General features: G+C 55.7%; 1 protein-coding gene across 10 annotated transcripts in view; it reads left to right on the top strand.

Annotated features, from left to right (window-relative positions):
- MEF2D (myocyte enhancer factor 2D) overlaps positions 1-15,798 on the top strand; it is a 59,987-nt gene that overhangs the window by 22,743 nt on the left and 21,446 nt on the right. For all 10 annotated transcript variants that reach the window (XM_061375137.1, XM_061375133.1, XM_061375132.1 and 7 more), the window contains 2 exons: positions 10,147-10,424; positions 14,793-14,996. In XM_061375137.1, coding sequence (XP_061231121.1) covers positions 10,371-10,424; positions 14,793-14,996 — 258 coding nt within the window. In that variant the 5' untranslated portion in view covers positions 10,147-10,370. The remainder of the gene's footprint in view (positions 1-10,146; positions 10,425-14,792; positions 14,997-15,798) is intronic.

Raw genomic sequence — 15,798 nt, 5'->3', positions numbered from 1 at the left:
GTTCCCTGCAGCCCCTTTAGGCACTGGAGCTGCTCTCAGGTCTCCCCTTCAGGACCCTTCTCTCCTCCAGGCTGCCCCAGCCCAGCTCTCTCAGCCTGGCTCCAGAGCAGGGATGCTCCAGCCCCGCTCCAGCAGCTCCACATCCCTCTTGTGTTGTCCCAGAGCGGGATGCAGGATGCAGGGGGGGGCTCACAGAGTGCAGCAGAGGGGGGTCTGGAGGGGCTGATTGCTCCCTGCTAATGGGAACCATCCCCAATGGGTCTGGCTGGAGCTGCCAGTGATGGCCATTGGCTTGGCTTGGTGTTGGTGCCCCTGGCTCTAGAATGGTTCCTGTGAGTGAGCAGCAACAGCTGAGCCCCAGCTGTCAGGGCTGGATCCTCACCCACCCGCCTTGTGATGCAGGGACACGGGGTGAGGAGCTGTCCCTGTCCCACCATGGGCATGCCAGGGCAGCGGGGCCTTGCTTTCGGCTTGCAGGTCGTGGTGCTGTTATAGACCCAGATGATTAATGTTGTTTGGGGACTTGGAAGCATCCAGCTGTTTGATGAGCCAGGTTTTGGGATGGCAATGGTGGGAATAGGGACTGATGGATGGGCAGGTCCACCCCTGAGAAGAGGAGATGGTCAGGACACTGGTTTGTGTGGGTTTATTGCCACATTGGAAGTGCCAGGAGCTGGTTGGAGCTGTGATGGTTGAGCCTGAGCACTGGGATGGAGGAAGGGGCCTGGTCCTGGTGGTGCTGGCCAGGTCTTTCCCATCCATCTCTCCACTCTGTGGTGTCACCCTCCCAGCACTCAGCATTGTCATAGCAGTGGCAAATTGAGTTCATTTGCATCAGTTACACTCCTAAGCTTGAGTTTGCTTCAGTTCATATCCTTATGGTCAAGAGGAGCTGGTGACTCCCATCCCCTTCCCAATGCTGGGAAGCTCTTGGCTCCACCAGCTCCTCGGTGCATGGGCTGCATCCCTGCAGACCCTGAGGATGCCCATGCTCCCTCATAGAGGAGCTTAGGGGTGAAACCCTGACCTGAGGGTGGGATGGGGCGATGCAGGAGCAGCATCTTCAGCGCTGCCCTCACATCTGCAGCCCTGCTGGATGGGACGATGCTGTGGGCATGGATGTGGTTTAGCAGCGAGGAGATGCAAATAAGCCTGCAGCCCCATGACTCTGGGCATTGCTGCTCTTACTCACCAGAGCCTGGGGGTGGAGGAGGAACAAGAAGTGCTTTGGGGAGCCTGGTTTGAAAGATCTTGGTGGCCCTTGGGGAAGGGCTGAGCCTTTGGGAACGGGCTCGAGGGCTGGGGATGGAGCTTGGTACCCTGCTGCCCGCGGGTGAAGGGAAGGTGGCAGCAGGATGCCCTGTGCTGGCCGTGGAGGGTGCATCCCTCATCGCCATGGACACGGTGATGGAGGGGGGGGGGAACGTTTCCCTTGGGACAGCTCCACTCTGTGCTGTGTCCCGTGGGGCTGCCGTGGGTTTGCATCCCTCTCGTGAAGGGTCCTGAGCAGCAATTGGGTCTCCTGGAGTTTCCCCTGGTAAAACCCACCATGGGGAGAGCTGTGCTCTGTGCTACCCAGGGAGAGGGGGGGAATCCCATCCCCTTGCGAGGAGAGCCCCTAAATTCCCTGCAGGGGAGGTTTCCTCCTCCTCACACCACGGGGGCCCTGTTCCTGTGTCCCAGCACTGGGATCCCACCTCCAGTGCAGGAGCTGAAGGCAGCAGTTACCCCCTCTTGGTGCGTTGTGCTTTGGGGGTAGGACCTGGTGGCCCTGCATCCTGCTCCTCCATCCCTCCTTTTCCTCCCTGTGGCCTCAGCACTGGGGCAAGCGGGGCTGAGAGCTGCTCGAGGATCCCTTCCAACCCTCACCCATTCCATGCTCCGGGGCCAACCTCCCCATTCCTGAGCGCAGGATCCGAGCCCGGATTCAGCTCCCTCCTTCTCGCTCCGTTCTTTTTTAATGAGTCAACCTCTCATCTGTCACATTAAACCTCCTCATTACCAGGTATCTAAATCCTGCTCTGACAACAGTGACAGGGGAAGCTGCGATCTCATTGCCACGGCGCGGGGCTATGGGGAGCTGGCAGCTGGTTATTTCATGCCCTGCAGGGAGCCGTGGGGTGGGTGATGGAGATGGATAATGGGCTCTCACTTCCCTTCATTTAGAAAACCCTACTTAGCACAGAGGGGAAAATCACCCCCGGCCTCCAGCTCCGGAGCTGCTGATGGATAAGGACAGCAGGGAGTGGGAATGGCTCCGTGTGGTCCGGCTGCTCCTCCCTGGGGATGGATGGAGGTAGCACAGGGATGCTCCATGCAAAGAGGGAAAGGGGATGCTTTTCCCTCAGGAAGCCGTGTCCTTGCTTTGGCACGGGGTGATGCTGGTTCCCTGGTGGCCTTGCCCAGGCTCCCTTCTTCCAGGGACAGCTTCCACTGGAGCAGGATGCTCCAAGCCCCATCCAACCTGGCCTTGAGCACTGTCAGGGATGGCGCAGCCACCGCTTCTCTGGGTCCCCCCTGGTTTAATGATTACCTCCATATCCTTCCTGTCTCCCTGCCCTTGCACAGGCAACTGCCAGCTCTCCAGCATCACTATGGGATGTGCCTTGCTCCCTCCCCGCACTCTTGGCAGGGCGCGTGGTTTTGTTACAGCTCAGCAGAGCTGGTTGGCATCTGCTTCCCTCCGGAGAGCTTCCTGAATCTGGGTCAGGAATATCTGTGCCTTGCTCCTGTTCCTTAGGGACCCGATCCAATCCGGCTTCGCTCCTGCTCTCCTGAGCCTCCCAGGTTGGTACCTGCAGCCCCCGGGATGGATCCTGCACAGGGAGGAGGACCTGAGCCGGGTTTGCTGTTGATGCTGGGGATGCAGGGACCTTCCCATAGGCACCAGGCATGCAGGGAGCAGGGGGGGGGTCGAGTGCTGGGTTTGTGCTTGCTGTGGATGAGCAGGATTCGGCCCCGGGGAGGCTCCAGCTGCGTTCCCGAGTGGGAGCTGGTCTCCGGAGCCGGGTTTCGGCCGCCTTCCTCTTCCCCTCCCCCTGCCTGCATCTGGAGGCTCGACACAGGAACCCAGATAGCATCATCCTGAAACCAGAATAGAAGCTTTGGAGGAGACTGGAGCTTGTTGGTGTGGTTTTGATCTCGGTTTGGAGATAAAGAGGTGCTAAACAATGCTGCGCTGGGGAGTTGGAGTCCTTCATGGCTGCGCTCGCTGCGGGGCCAAGGACATCCCTGTATGGGTGCACATCCCCTTTGCTGCATCCCTGCATCCCGCAGCAAAGCCGGCTGGGGTCAGGGGTGATGGCAAGAGCTGTGCCAGTGGCTTTGCAGGCTAATGGGGGCAGTGAGAGGACAAGGGGAATGGCTTTAACCTGCCAGAGGGGAGATGGAGATGAGCTCTTAGGCAGAAGCTCTCCCCTATTGGGGAGCGGAGGAGCTGGAATGGGTTGAAGGGAGAAGCTGTGGCTGCCCCATCCCTGGCAGTGCTCAAGGCCAGGTTGGACACAGGATGCTTGGAGCAAGCTGCTCCAGTGGAAAGTGTCCCTGCCTATGGCAGGGGTTGGAACTGGGTGAGGTTTAAAGTCCTTTCCAACCCAAATCAGTCTGGGATTCTGTGATTCTATAAGAGCATCATGAACATGGATGCAGACTCTGGGTTGTAGGCAGGGTGGCCCTTTCCCCCCCGCTGCAGAGGAGGAGGAGGAAACCGGTCCTGCAGATCCAGAAAGCACCAGAAGGAAACTCAAAGTCCTTGGTGTCAGCAGAGAGGATATGTTAAAAAAACAACCCTTAAGTCACAAAAGGCAGGCCTGGCCGGCAGCGAGAAAGGAAACAGGAAGGCAAGAGCTGAACTTAAACAGCCGGGTTCAAGAGGTGACTGGAGCTTAGATCCGTATCCTTAAGGGATGGAAGTCCAGCCCCGTCCGCAGCGGCTGTGTTGGTTTGTGCTGGGGCAGGACCTGGGCAGCCTCAAGCTGAGGTTTGGAGCCCTCGGTTGTGCTTTGCTGCTTTGTTTGCAGTGATTCAGGGTGCAGTTCTGGTGTCCTCAACATCAAAAGGGCATGGAACTGTTAGAACAGGTCCAGAGGAGGCCACGAGGATGCTCAGGGGCTGGAGCAGCTCCTGTATGGAGATAGGCTGAGAAAGCTGGGGCTGTTCAGCCTGGAGAAGAGAAGCTGCATGGAGACCTCAGAGCAGCTTCCAGTGTCTGAAGGGGCCTATAGGGATGCTGGGGATGGACTCTTCATTAGGGACTGTAGTGATAGGACAAGGGGTAATGGGTTAAAACTGAAACAGGCGAAGTTTAGATTGGATCTAAGGAGGAAACTCTTTCCTGTTAGGGTGGTGAAGCACTGGAATGGGTGCCCAGGGAGGTTGTGAATGCTCCATCCCTGGCAGTGTTCAAGGCCAGGTTGGACGAGGCCTTGGGTGAGATGGTTTAGAGCGAGGTGTCCCTGCCCATGGCAGGGGGGTTGGAACTGGATGATCTTGAGGTCCTTTCCAACCTGAACTATTCTATGATTCTATGATTCCTAAAGCTCAGGAGGAAGAGTCCGAGCATCGCATGGGTACCGCTGCTTGTGCCCCATCTTGCTTCCACTCAACCCCTTGCCATGGGCAGGGCTGCAGGTGTGCAGTGGGCAGCATCGCAGCAGAGCGTGGGGCTGCTCCTCCCAGCTGCTGAAGCAGCAGCATCACCCCCAGAGCATCATCGCTCCCTCCCTTGGCTTGGCTGGTTCCCCCAGCACGGGGTGGTGAAGGGCTCGGCAGCAGCACAGGGGCTGTGAAACCACTTCCCATGGCAGGCTCAGCTCAGAGGCTGCTTTACAGCACAGCAGCATTGCCCCAGCGTGGCCTTTCTCCTGTCATGGGACAGATCCTGCCCCTTGTAACCCCCCCCGTGCCCATGGGCTGTGTGCTGAAACTCTCTTGCAGGGGTCCTCCTCACCTAGAGATGCTCCAAGATGGGGAAGGTGTCCATGGAACATGGTACTGAGGGTGTCTCTGTATGTGGATACACACTGAGGCTGGGTTGGGTGAATTGGTCCTGTTGGGTGCCAGGGGAAGGATGCTTGGTCCCATTGTGCTGAGCCAGCCCCTTGGTTTGATGGAGCCAAGTAAGATTTGATGGAGCCAAATGAGGATAACGCTATCTTTGGAAGAATTCCTGCAAATCCTGGGGAAAGGATGGGTTTGTCCTGCAGGAATTGCATCTGGTGCCTGGGCAGAATGGGCTGCTGTAGCTGTCATCTGCTTTTATCCCTTTGCTTCTGGACTTTCTGTGCCATTATCAGAGACCCTCCATTGATCTCTGGAAGATGAGCCACGTTGGTCCTTTCAGCATCTTCACAGGAGCAAGATCTTCTTCTTTTCCCTTTTCCTTCCTTTTTTCCCCCAGTCTCCAACTGTCCTTTGAGCTGCTTTTGCAGGTTTCCCTGTGGCCAAGGGCATCCCTGCAGTGCTGGCCTGCTTTGGGGGACGGAGATGGGAAAACACCCCTTGAACCAGTGCTGGGATGGACCCATCCGTGTTTTGGCCTCCCTTTGGCTCTCCTATGTATTTCAGCACAGGACTGGGAAGCAGCAGGGGCAGATGCTGGGAAAATCAATGCTGTGGAGGGCTCGAAAGGCAAATCCAGTGTTGGACGGGAGGCGTTGCTTTGCCTTCATTCCTCTTCCTAAAGCTTTTGGCTTCAGCGTTTTGATCTCCCCCTCGCAGCCGCGGTTGGGTTTATTTAAGCTGACAGCGTGCTGGGAGCACACAAGGCTTTGCAAGGTGGAGGTTTAAGGAAGGACAGCTGAATGTCCTCACCTCCGAGAGGAGCGGTTGTGGTGGGGCTGACTTTGAGCGGGGAGGCAACTAAAAAGGGATGCAATCAAAGCACAGTAAAAATAGCAAACGGCTGGAGGAAGTGGCAGTGAGGAGTCCAAGTGGCTTTAAGCACACAGGGAGAAATAAGGGGCGATGTGGAAGCGATGGGAAAGGGAGGATGCTCCGAACCCTGCTGCTTCCAGTGCAAAGTGTTTAGGAATAGGGAAAAGGCTAAAAAACCCCTGAAACAAAGACTTGGGAGAGAGAGCAGCTCTCGTGCCCATTCCCCCAAAGCTCCTGGAGCTGTGGATGCAGCACCCCCAGATTCCTTGGTTTGTGACATCTCCCAGCTCAGATTCCTCTTCCTTCCCCCCGTTGCACAAAGCCAGCTCTGCTCCCTCACCCGGCGCTCCAATTGAAAGCAATTTACTTGGAGCCGGGTTTGAATTACTCAGCACAGAGTTAACCAGCACCTGCTCGGAGTTAATTAGCGAGTGTGTTAATTGCTGCCGTAGTCATAGGCGTGTGAGCATGAGGGGAGGGGGGGGAGCGGAGGGCAGAGGGAGGGATGCGGGTGCTAATGGGCTGCCTCCATCCTTGCTTCCCTGGGGCGATGCTGAATTTCACAGACTGGCTTGGGATGAAGGGACCTTAAAGCTCATCCAGCTCCATGGGCAGGGACCCCTTCCACTGGAGCAGGATGCTCCAAGCCCCTGTGTCCAACCTGGCCTTGAGCACTGCCGGGGATGGGGCATCCACAGCTTCTCTGGGCACCCTGTGCCAGCCCCTCAGCACCCTCACAGGGAAGAGCTTCTGCCTAAGAGCTCAGCTCAATCTCCCCTCATTCAATTTAAAGCCATTCCCTTGTCCTGTCCCTGCAGACCCTTGTCAAAAGTCCCTGTGCTGCCGGTGGTGCAGCAGCCGAGATGCTCGGTGGTTGCGTGGAGATGGTCACCATGGAGACGGGTACCACTGGGTATAGTGGCAGCATGGAGGGGAGGCTGTGGGTGCCTGGCTTGGCCCTGTCCGGTCTTGTGATGTTTGAGCCATCCCAAGCGTGGTTCAGGACCGCATTGAGTCACATTTTGGCCAAGTCAATCTGCCTTAAAGGACTGCAGAGATTCCCTGGTGTCTTTTAGTGTCACTCAGGCCCTGTGTGTGGGAATGGACAACCCCAAGCACAAACACAGCCTGGGTGGAGAATGGATGGAGCCCTGAGGAGAAGGACATAGGGGTGTTGGTTGATGAGAAACTCCCCATGACCTGTGTGCTGTGCTGCACCCCCAGAGCATGAGCAGCAGGTTGAGGAAGGATGCTGTGCTCTGGTATGGTAATGGAGCTATTTGCTGATGGGAGCTCTGGAGGCTCTTGTCCTGGTGCTTGGTGTAGAGTGGCTGCTTCTGGGCTGGACCAGAGCATGCAGTGGCAGTGCATGGGTGCTGGGCAGGAGGTTCTCCAGGGTTCTTGGGCTCACTGGTGCTGATCAGAAACCCAAGCCTGTGGTGGGGCTTTCTGAAACAGCCACCTGGGCAGGAAACGTGAACATGAGTGCCTTGAAAAACGTGGTGTGGGGAGAAAAACACCCTAAAAGCACAGGAACCCACCGCAGAACTCCAACAGTGGGACCATGAAGAGGAAAAGAGGGAGTTTGAAACCCCAGCTGTGCTTTCCTCCATCCCTCCTTTTCATCCCATCCATGGACCACGCTCGCTGTGGGTGTTTTCCTTCCTGCGCAGGGGAGAGGGATGGAGAGCATCAAGGGGCCAGCTCCTTTCTCCCCATGGTGTCAAGCCAAGTGTTGCCAAGTCCCCCTTTTCCTGCAGAGGACTTTATCCATCAGCATGAGCAAAGCCTGAGGCTGGGACAAGGGTCCCCATCCAAGCAGCAGGATGAGGACCCGTGAGGAGCGTGGTCTGGTGGTTGAAAAAGGTGTTTTGTACGGAAACACCTGGGTTTATTTGTGGCACAGGGAGGGGAAGGTGCTTTCAGTGCCACCAGTCCCACGTAAGGAGCACCAGGTTGTGTGAAGCTTGGGGCAGGGATGCACAGCGCTGGGATTTTCTCCTTTCCCTCTTTTGGCCACGAGAGCGTCCTGTGAAGAAGTCCCACAACCAAACGGTGTTAAAATATGTTCCCTTTCACTCGGTTTAAATTGACTGCCCGTTGTTCTGCAGTGTTTATTGCTGCTTCTGGAGAGTTCCTCTCTGGTTTGGACAGTCAATCCGCCGTCTTTTCAGAGGGTTTCTCTGTCCAAGAGCTGCAGCACAAGGAAAGAATTAAGCATCTTGCCTCGGGGCCGGATGTGGAGCTGTTGCTGCTTCCCACTGCTGCCCGTGGTTTTGAGATGGGGAAGGTGAATACTCTGCAGCCAGTTTAAAGAAAGAGCAACTCCAAAGGGAAAAGCTGCAAAGCAAACGGGGCAGAAAGTTCCTCCTATTGCCAAGTGTTCTCCATGCATGTGGAAGCCTCGCCTCACCTCATCCTCTCTCCCTCGTGGGCTCATGGTGGTGGATAAGCCAAGTGGACACCCTGGATGGATGAAACAGGAATCCTTGTTTTCCTTTGATCTCTTCCTGTATCATCGACCTTTGAGGGATGTTCTTGTGGCAGCCCGGTGCCTTCATCCCCTGCTCACTGGTGCCAGGCTCAGCAGTGATGCTCTAGGACCAGTGATGCTCTGGAATCGGCGGTACTCTGGGACCAGTGATGCTCTGGGACCAGTGATGCTCTGGGACCAATGATGCTCTAGGATCGGTGATGCTCTAGGATCGGTGATGCTCTAGGATTTTGCTGCCCTTTTTCTCTCTGGTCTCCTTCCTGGGCTCCCCATAATTCATCTTCCCTAGAAGGCAAATTATGGATATCAAGGAGGGGAGAAGTCTCCCCATTTGCCTCTTGGCTGCTGAACCAGCAATGAAACCATAGAACCTGGTGCACAATGAATAATTTTCCCCCAAAAAGAAGCAGAAAACAAGATTAAGTGACTCAGATGACTCAGTGAACCCCCAAAACACAAGTGTGGGAGTGAGACCATCAGGGCTTATTTGCTGTCCCAGCATGGTCCTGTGAGGAGGCGAAGGATGGGGTCAAGGTCTCTGTGGGGCTCCATGCTCTGGGGTGGGAGAGGAGCAGGAGGAGCTGGGATGCAGATGCTGCAGGTGAATTTGGGATGATGGGAAGAGGAGAAAAAGCCTTTTTTCCCTATGCTTTTGGTAACGACTGAGAGCTGGGGACTGCCAAGTGGAGGAAGATAGGAAGCTATTTTGGGACTGGCTTTTCCCTCTGCCTGTGTCTTGGCATGGGTCACCCTCGCCTTAAATACAGTGTTATCGCTGCCCTTATCCAGCCACTCAAAGGGAGAACCAGGAGGAAAACATCCCTATGGAAGAATGAACTGGTGGGTTTCCCTTTTATCCCCCTTGCATCCAGGGATGCGAGTACTGGGGAATGCTGAGCCCCTGCGAGATCATGGAATAAGCAGCATGCCCATAAGAAGTAGGTTTCTGTGCCTGATTTTATATATATATATATTAAAAGTAGTCAAATAAAGACTTCTTAAAATTCCCTATTGAAGATTAATGCAGGAATTGGAGACGGATTTAAATTGCCCAAGTTAATCACCAGCCGCTCGGCTGCTGCTGACTTTATTAAGGGGAATAAAAAAGCCTGGAGTGTCACAGAGGGATAATGATTCACGGGCTTGGTGCTGCCGTCTCCTCCTCCTCGATGAGCATCGCTGTGTCCAGCCCACACGTGTCCTGCAGCGCGGGCGGTTTTGGGCTCCATCCTTGGGGTGAATTGGGACCAGGTTGGATAAATGGAGCCGGGATGCAGCTGCCCCAATTCCAAGCACAGACACAGGCTGGGGGAGGCTGGATGGAGCAGACCTGAGGAGAAGGACTTGGGGGTGTTGGGTGAGAGGCTCTCCATGAGCTGGCTTCAATGGGGACAGGCCAAGGGGAATGGTTTTAACCTGAAGCAGGGGATGAGCTCTTAGGGAGAAGCTCTTCCCTGTGAGGGTGCTGAGGAAGCTGTGGCTGCCCCATCCCTGGCAGTGCTCAAGGCCAGGTTGGACACAGGGGCTTGGAGCATCCTGCTCCAGTGGAAGGGGTCCCTGCTCCTGGAACTGGATGGGCTTTAAGGCCCCTTCAACCCAAAGCAGTTTGGGATTCTCTGAGTCTATGAAACCCCTCCTGGCCGCAAGCTGGGCAGGAGGATGGAGCAGAGACTCCCGTGGGCTGGAGGGTTGGAGCGATGCTGGGGACAGGGAGGGTGCTGGATCCTGGCTGGGGTTTGGGACCAGAGGGTCTCACTCTTGTCTCTGTCCTCACACAGGTCCCTGAGCAGCCGCTGAGAGCTCAGCCCCGCAGGACCCAGCCGTGCCGGAGGGTACCATGAACTGAGCACGCAGCCCCCCGACACAGCCTTGTTTGGGGGTTGGTTTTCCTATTGACCCCAAAGCATCCCGCAGCCGTTCATGACAGCGTTTTAACAGGGGCTTCCTCTTCCCCTCCCCTGGAGCGAAGTCGTCCCGGCTACGGTGAGGATTTCCAGAGAAGATGGGGAGGAAAAAGATCCAGATCCAGCGGATCACGGACGAGCGCAACCGGCAGGTCAGTGCCTTCGCTGCCCCTTCCACTCCCTCCTCACCCGCTCTGCTCTTGGGGATTGGAAGGGTTCTGCTTCAAAATGACCCCTTTGAGCCCAACCGATGCCTTTTGCTTCGTGCCTAACCCATAAAACAAAGCAGAAACCCGGCCTCGGGGCCACATCCACGTGGATCCCAGCACCGCTTCTGCCTTACCCGGGTGTTGCTCCTCATGCTGGAGCTCCTCACGCCGTTTCCATCTAAGCTCTTTTCCAGAAGGAGGTCTCTTCTCCGCTCCGCTCCCTTTTCTCTTGTGTGTCTTGCACAAAATCTCTTTCAGTTGACATTTTCCATGAGGTTTTTCCAATGAAAAGCAGCCGCAACGCGTCTCCATTTTTTTTTGGGATGCAAACAGCCTCAATTATTCTGCTTTTTTTTCCTTGTTTTTCTCAATTAAAAACTCGGATGGATCCAGGGGTTCGTTTTCCCCTTGGGCTCCCTCGAAGCCAAGCCTTAGACACACACAGGTAGAGATGCCCGTGTGTATCTCAGTGAACACAGAGCAGAACCAGAGTTCTCCCTAATGCTCATGTTCTTGGGCAGCCCCAGCTGGGTGGCAGCATTTGGCCACACCACGTTGGCTCTGGGGTGACTCCACTGCTCTATTTTGCCATAACCACAAGACTTCCAGGCGGATCCCTTTGCTCCGTGGCTTCCTGTGGTCCTTGAGTCAGGCTCAGCCCATCCAAACCTGTGCCTCCACTGACGATGCCCCAGTTTGGGCTGCCCCATTTGTTCTCCTGCTTTTATTCCCAAAACCAGGGTTGTTTTCTATATCCTAATGCTTCAAAAGGGGCAAATGCCAGCATTGGGTGAGCTGCTTTATTGCTCCACAGCAAAACAAGAGGAGATCGCAGGTTTTCTTCATTAGGGCTGGGGGATGCGATGGGCATAAAGTGCTTTTGGTAATCTCCCGGTTGCTCATGGCACTGCTTAGTCCCATAATTAGAAGGGAATGGGGTTAGGGACAAAGCTGGAGTGTGTTTTATGGGGCAGCACTGGCGAGCCTTGCACAGGGGGGAGAGGGATTTGCAGCTCTTGGAGCCCCAGTTCAGGTGAGCAGAAAGTAGCTGGTAATGCTGGGGGTTGATGGCACATCCGAGTCCTGTTGTAGGAGCCTCAGGAAGGCCTGGCCAGGGATGGGGCAGGACTGAAGGACACTCAGGAGCAAAGGGTGATCAGGAGCAAAGTGAAGCTCTTCCCATGCATCCTGCATCCAACCTTCAGCATGAGCGAGTCCAGCCCTGCTTTCACCCTGCGCCTTGCCTCCCGTGGGTGCATGGACCATGAACGCACACAGAGGAGAGCAGGATGACAGCAGAAGCCAGAACCAGGGGAGGAGAGCAAGTAAGAGTCGCTAATGTCATTAAAGGACTTAGTGGAGAGGATTTGCCATAACAGATCAGAGCATCAGGCCGTCAGGGCCAGCCTGCTGACTCTGGCAGCCACCAATATGGTCTACATCAGGGAAAAGGCAAAAATCCCCTGCTAGTGTGGGGCAGTAATTCCTTCCTGACCCCTTTGGTGATCAGCTTATGCTGTGGAGCATGAGATTTGATTACCCTCTTAGACTTAGAAGGTTAATTCTTCTAGATGAGACTCATGCACGGCGGTAGGGGAAGGTTTGGGGTTTCTGTCCCAGGTCACAGGGAGATGTGCAAGGCAGCGCTGGCTGATCCTTGTGTGTGTTGGGGCTGACTAAATGGCAAGGCTTTGCTTTTCTCTGGGGTACCAAGGGAAAAGGATGTTCCTCCACCTTGTCCCTACCTGCAGAGGGAATAACCCCTTGTCCATAGAGGGATGCTTCGGTGCTTTGGGTTCTGCTTGGCTCGGCTCAGGTTGTTCGTTGATTTTGGGCAGGTAACCCCACGCTCTCCTTCATTGCTCAAGGAGGACAAAGAGGTGGTAAATGCTCCATCCCTGGCAGTGTTCAAGGCCAGGTTGGACACAGCCTTGGGTGACATGGTTTAGTGTGAGGTGTCCATGCCCATGGCAAGGGGTTGGAAATGGGTGATTTTAAGGTCCTTTCCAACCCAAACCATTCTATGAGTCTATGACAATACCCAAACCATGTCTGTAGTCTTCATGGCCAATACTTGCCCCTTTGCTCACAGGCTGTGGCCTCATCCACTTGCCTCTCCCAAGGAACAAGGGATGGGACAAGAGGAAACGGCCTCAAGCTGCACCAAGGGATGTTTAGATGGAGTTGAGGAGCAGTTCCTTCCCCATTGGAACAGGCTGCCCAGGCCAGTGCTGGAGTCACCGTCCCTGCAAGTGTAGACAAGGCCCTCAGTGCCATGGGTTAGTGGTGGCCTTGGCAGTGCTGGGCAATGGTTGGACTGGATGAGCTGAAAGGGCTTTTCCAACCCGGTTGATTCCATGATCTTGGTGGTCTCAGGGTGCCCAGCAAGGTGGGTCCCCAGCACTGGGCACTGCTGGAACCACCACCCTCAGCTTTTCCCTTGGTCCTGATGACACCACTGTGTTTTCCTCTCAGTCCTGGGAGCATCCCAGCATCCCAGGAGGGATTTGGGGTGGCTGAGAGGTCCTGGATGCCACTGAGAGCGGGCGCACGTGGCACGCGGGGCCAGCCCTGCACTTCCCAAGGGATGAGGAGATTAGAGCCCAATCTCGTTACTGCTTAATCACCTCTGGATGATGGTGGGGCAGGACAGGCCGTTGTGTGCCCCTGCTCTGCCCTCCCGCTGCACAGAGGGATGCGGCTGCTGCTTGAGGGATGCTCGGAGCTGGGTGCAGCGGGGATGCTGCTGGGTACCACCGGTGGGGATGGGGATGCTCCAGGTGAAGCTCTTCATGGTGTTACAGCTTGTCCAGGCTTGAGTTGAGTGAAAGCAATGGACTCTCCTCTCTCAACACTGCAAATTAAACTTGTTCAGCTGCAAAATCAATGCTGTGGTGGAGGCCCAAAGTGGGGTCAAGCCCTCCCATGCATGGCAAGGGAGCAGCCTGTGGCACTGAAGGGCATCTTGGTTTCATCTCCAGCCCTTGCCCAGGCTGCTGCCTCAACCTGAGAGCGATGCCTAAAGCAAAGCACTGGCTCCTGCCTTCATTTTCCTTTCTTTCATTTGCTAAGAGGGTATTGGCCAAGTGGGTGCCTTTGTTCCTTGCGGGGGCTGAGGGACCTTCAGTGGCCACGGTGGAGAGCCCAAACCAGCTCCTTTCCCACCAGCTGGGTCCTGTTAGGAGCCTTGGCTGGGAAACGCAGCCCAGCATCTGTCTGGCATCTGGGGAGTGTTTTGGAGCCTGCACCCAGCTCTGTCCTCATCCCCCAGCCAGCTCGCAAGGATCTGGGTTCTGCTGTCCCCAGCATCAGAAGGACATGGAGCTGTTGGAGCAAGTCCAGAGGAGGCCACGAGGATGAGCAGGGGCTGGAGCCAGGCTGAGAACATTGGGGCTGTTCAGCCTGGAGAAGAGAAGCTGCGTGGAGACCTCAGAGCAGCTTCCAGTGTCTGAAAGGGGCTACAAGGATGCTGGAAAGGGGCTTTTCATTAGGGGCTGTAGTGCCAGGACAAGGGGTGATGGGTTCAAACTGAAACAGGGAAGGTGGAGGTTGGATCTAAGGCAGAAGCTCTTCCCTGTGAGGGTGCTGAGGCGCTGGCACAGGGTGCCCAGAGAAGCTGTGGCTGCCCCATCCCTGGCAGTGCTCAAGGCCAGGTTGGACACAGGGGCTTGGAGCATCCTGCTCTAGTGCAAGGGGTCCCTGCCCATGGGGCTGGATGAGCTTTAAGGTCCCTTCAACCCAACCCATTCCATGACTATCATCAGGCTGGCTGAAGATGCCTCATTAGCTGACAGCTCTAATGACAACGGGTCAGGGCTGGGGTGGGATGGAGCAGCTTTGGGGTGGCCGAGCCCCCAGCTGCTGTCACACAGGGTTGGGTGCTCACAGCACTGCTGCAATGAGCGAGGATGAGCTCTCCAGTGCTTGAATGTTCAACTTGATGAGCACCCAGCACCGCGCAGGCCCCAGACAGATGGCAGCTCTGCTTGTTGGGTGTGGGGGGGCTGAGATTCATTTGCTCTTGATTTGGCAAGATGGGATCATTTCCAAGGCTGGTAATCATCTCTGTGCTTGGGAAGTGTCTGCCTTTGGAGGAGCCTGAAATAGGCAGCAATAGGAACTGGTTGGAAGAGGGAGGTGGGAGAGGAGAGCTTGGGGTGTGTGGTCCAGTTGGGCAAGCAGAGGAGAGAAGATTCCCTCTGCCCTCCTCTTCCTTTTGTTCTTCCTCCAGTGGCCACCCCGGTTTTCTCCGGGTGGTTTGGGGTCTGTGGCTGCATGGGGACGGCTCCTGACCGTGGTCCTTGCTTTCAGGTGACCTTCACCAAGCGCAAGTTCGGTTTGATGAAGAAAGCCTACGAGCTGAGCGTCCTGTGCGACTGCGAGATCGCCCTCATCATCTTCAACCACTCCAACAAGCTGTTCCAGTATGCCAGCACCGACATGGACAAGGTGCTGCTCAAGTACACCGAGTACAACGAGCCCCACGAGAGCCGGACCAACGCGGACATCATCGAGGTGAGGTCACCCGTCCATGTCCGGGTCTGGCACCGCAGCCCCATGGATGCAGGAGGTCGGTGCTGGGTGGGGATGGGAGCAAGCAGATCTCCAGGACTTGATGCCAAACTGGTTTGGCATGGTTTTGGTCCAGCCTATGAAAGGACTTGGGTCTGGGTAGTAGAGTTTGAAGCTGTCTCGAGTGATGTGTTGAGGTTTTTTGGGATACTGCATTGTGGGACTTCCCTGTGGTCCAGGCAAACCATGGAGTTCAGGAGGCATCTCCCAGGGTTGCTGTAATGGGGTGCAATGGTGATGTTGCCCCTGTCTGTTGTTTCAGAGACTCATGGTGGGGTTGTAGGAGGGCACCACGAAGTCATTCAGGTTGGGAGGCACCTTTGGGTGCCTGTGGTCCGACCTGCTCGAAGCGCTGCCACTCTCTTGTGTAGATGGGGTTGCTCAATCTTGTCCAGCTGCGATTGGGGGTCTCCTGAGTCCAATCTGATCAGCCGTTGGCTGGCTGGTCACTGGCGTTCCAGGGGGGCATAAATCAACCCCAATGGAGTGGAGCAGTACAGCCCCACAGAGAGCCCTGCATGGAGCTCACATAGCACAAGGCTTCATGTCAAAGCGCTGCTGGAGGCATCGGCTTCTCCTGCCACTCAGCCTTGGAATCCCTTTGGTGCAGCTCTGGCAGCACATTCAGGCCTTGATTTCATGAAGAAGGAAAAACCAAACAACTTCCTTCCTAGATCCTGCTTTTCCTTGTGTTTTCTCCCTGAAATGTCTCTTTTTGAGAGGTTTGGAGTCAGGTTTTCACCTT

The sequence above is a fragment of the Neopsephotus bourkii genome, unplaced genomic scaffold (genome assembly GCF_033783945.1).
Source record: "Neopsephotus bourkii isolate Nb327-2 ecotype Australia unplaced genomic scaffold, CSIRO-AGI_Nbou_v1 NB_1660, whole genome shotgun sequence".
NCBI lineage: Eukaryota > Metazoa > Chordata > Aves > Psittaciformes > Psittacidae > Neopsephotus > Neopsephotus bourkii.
Note: the sequence above shows the minus strand (reverse complement) of the source record. Positions and strands in the feature narration are given on the sequence as shown.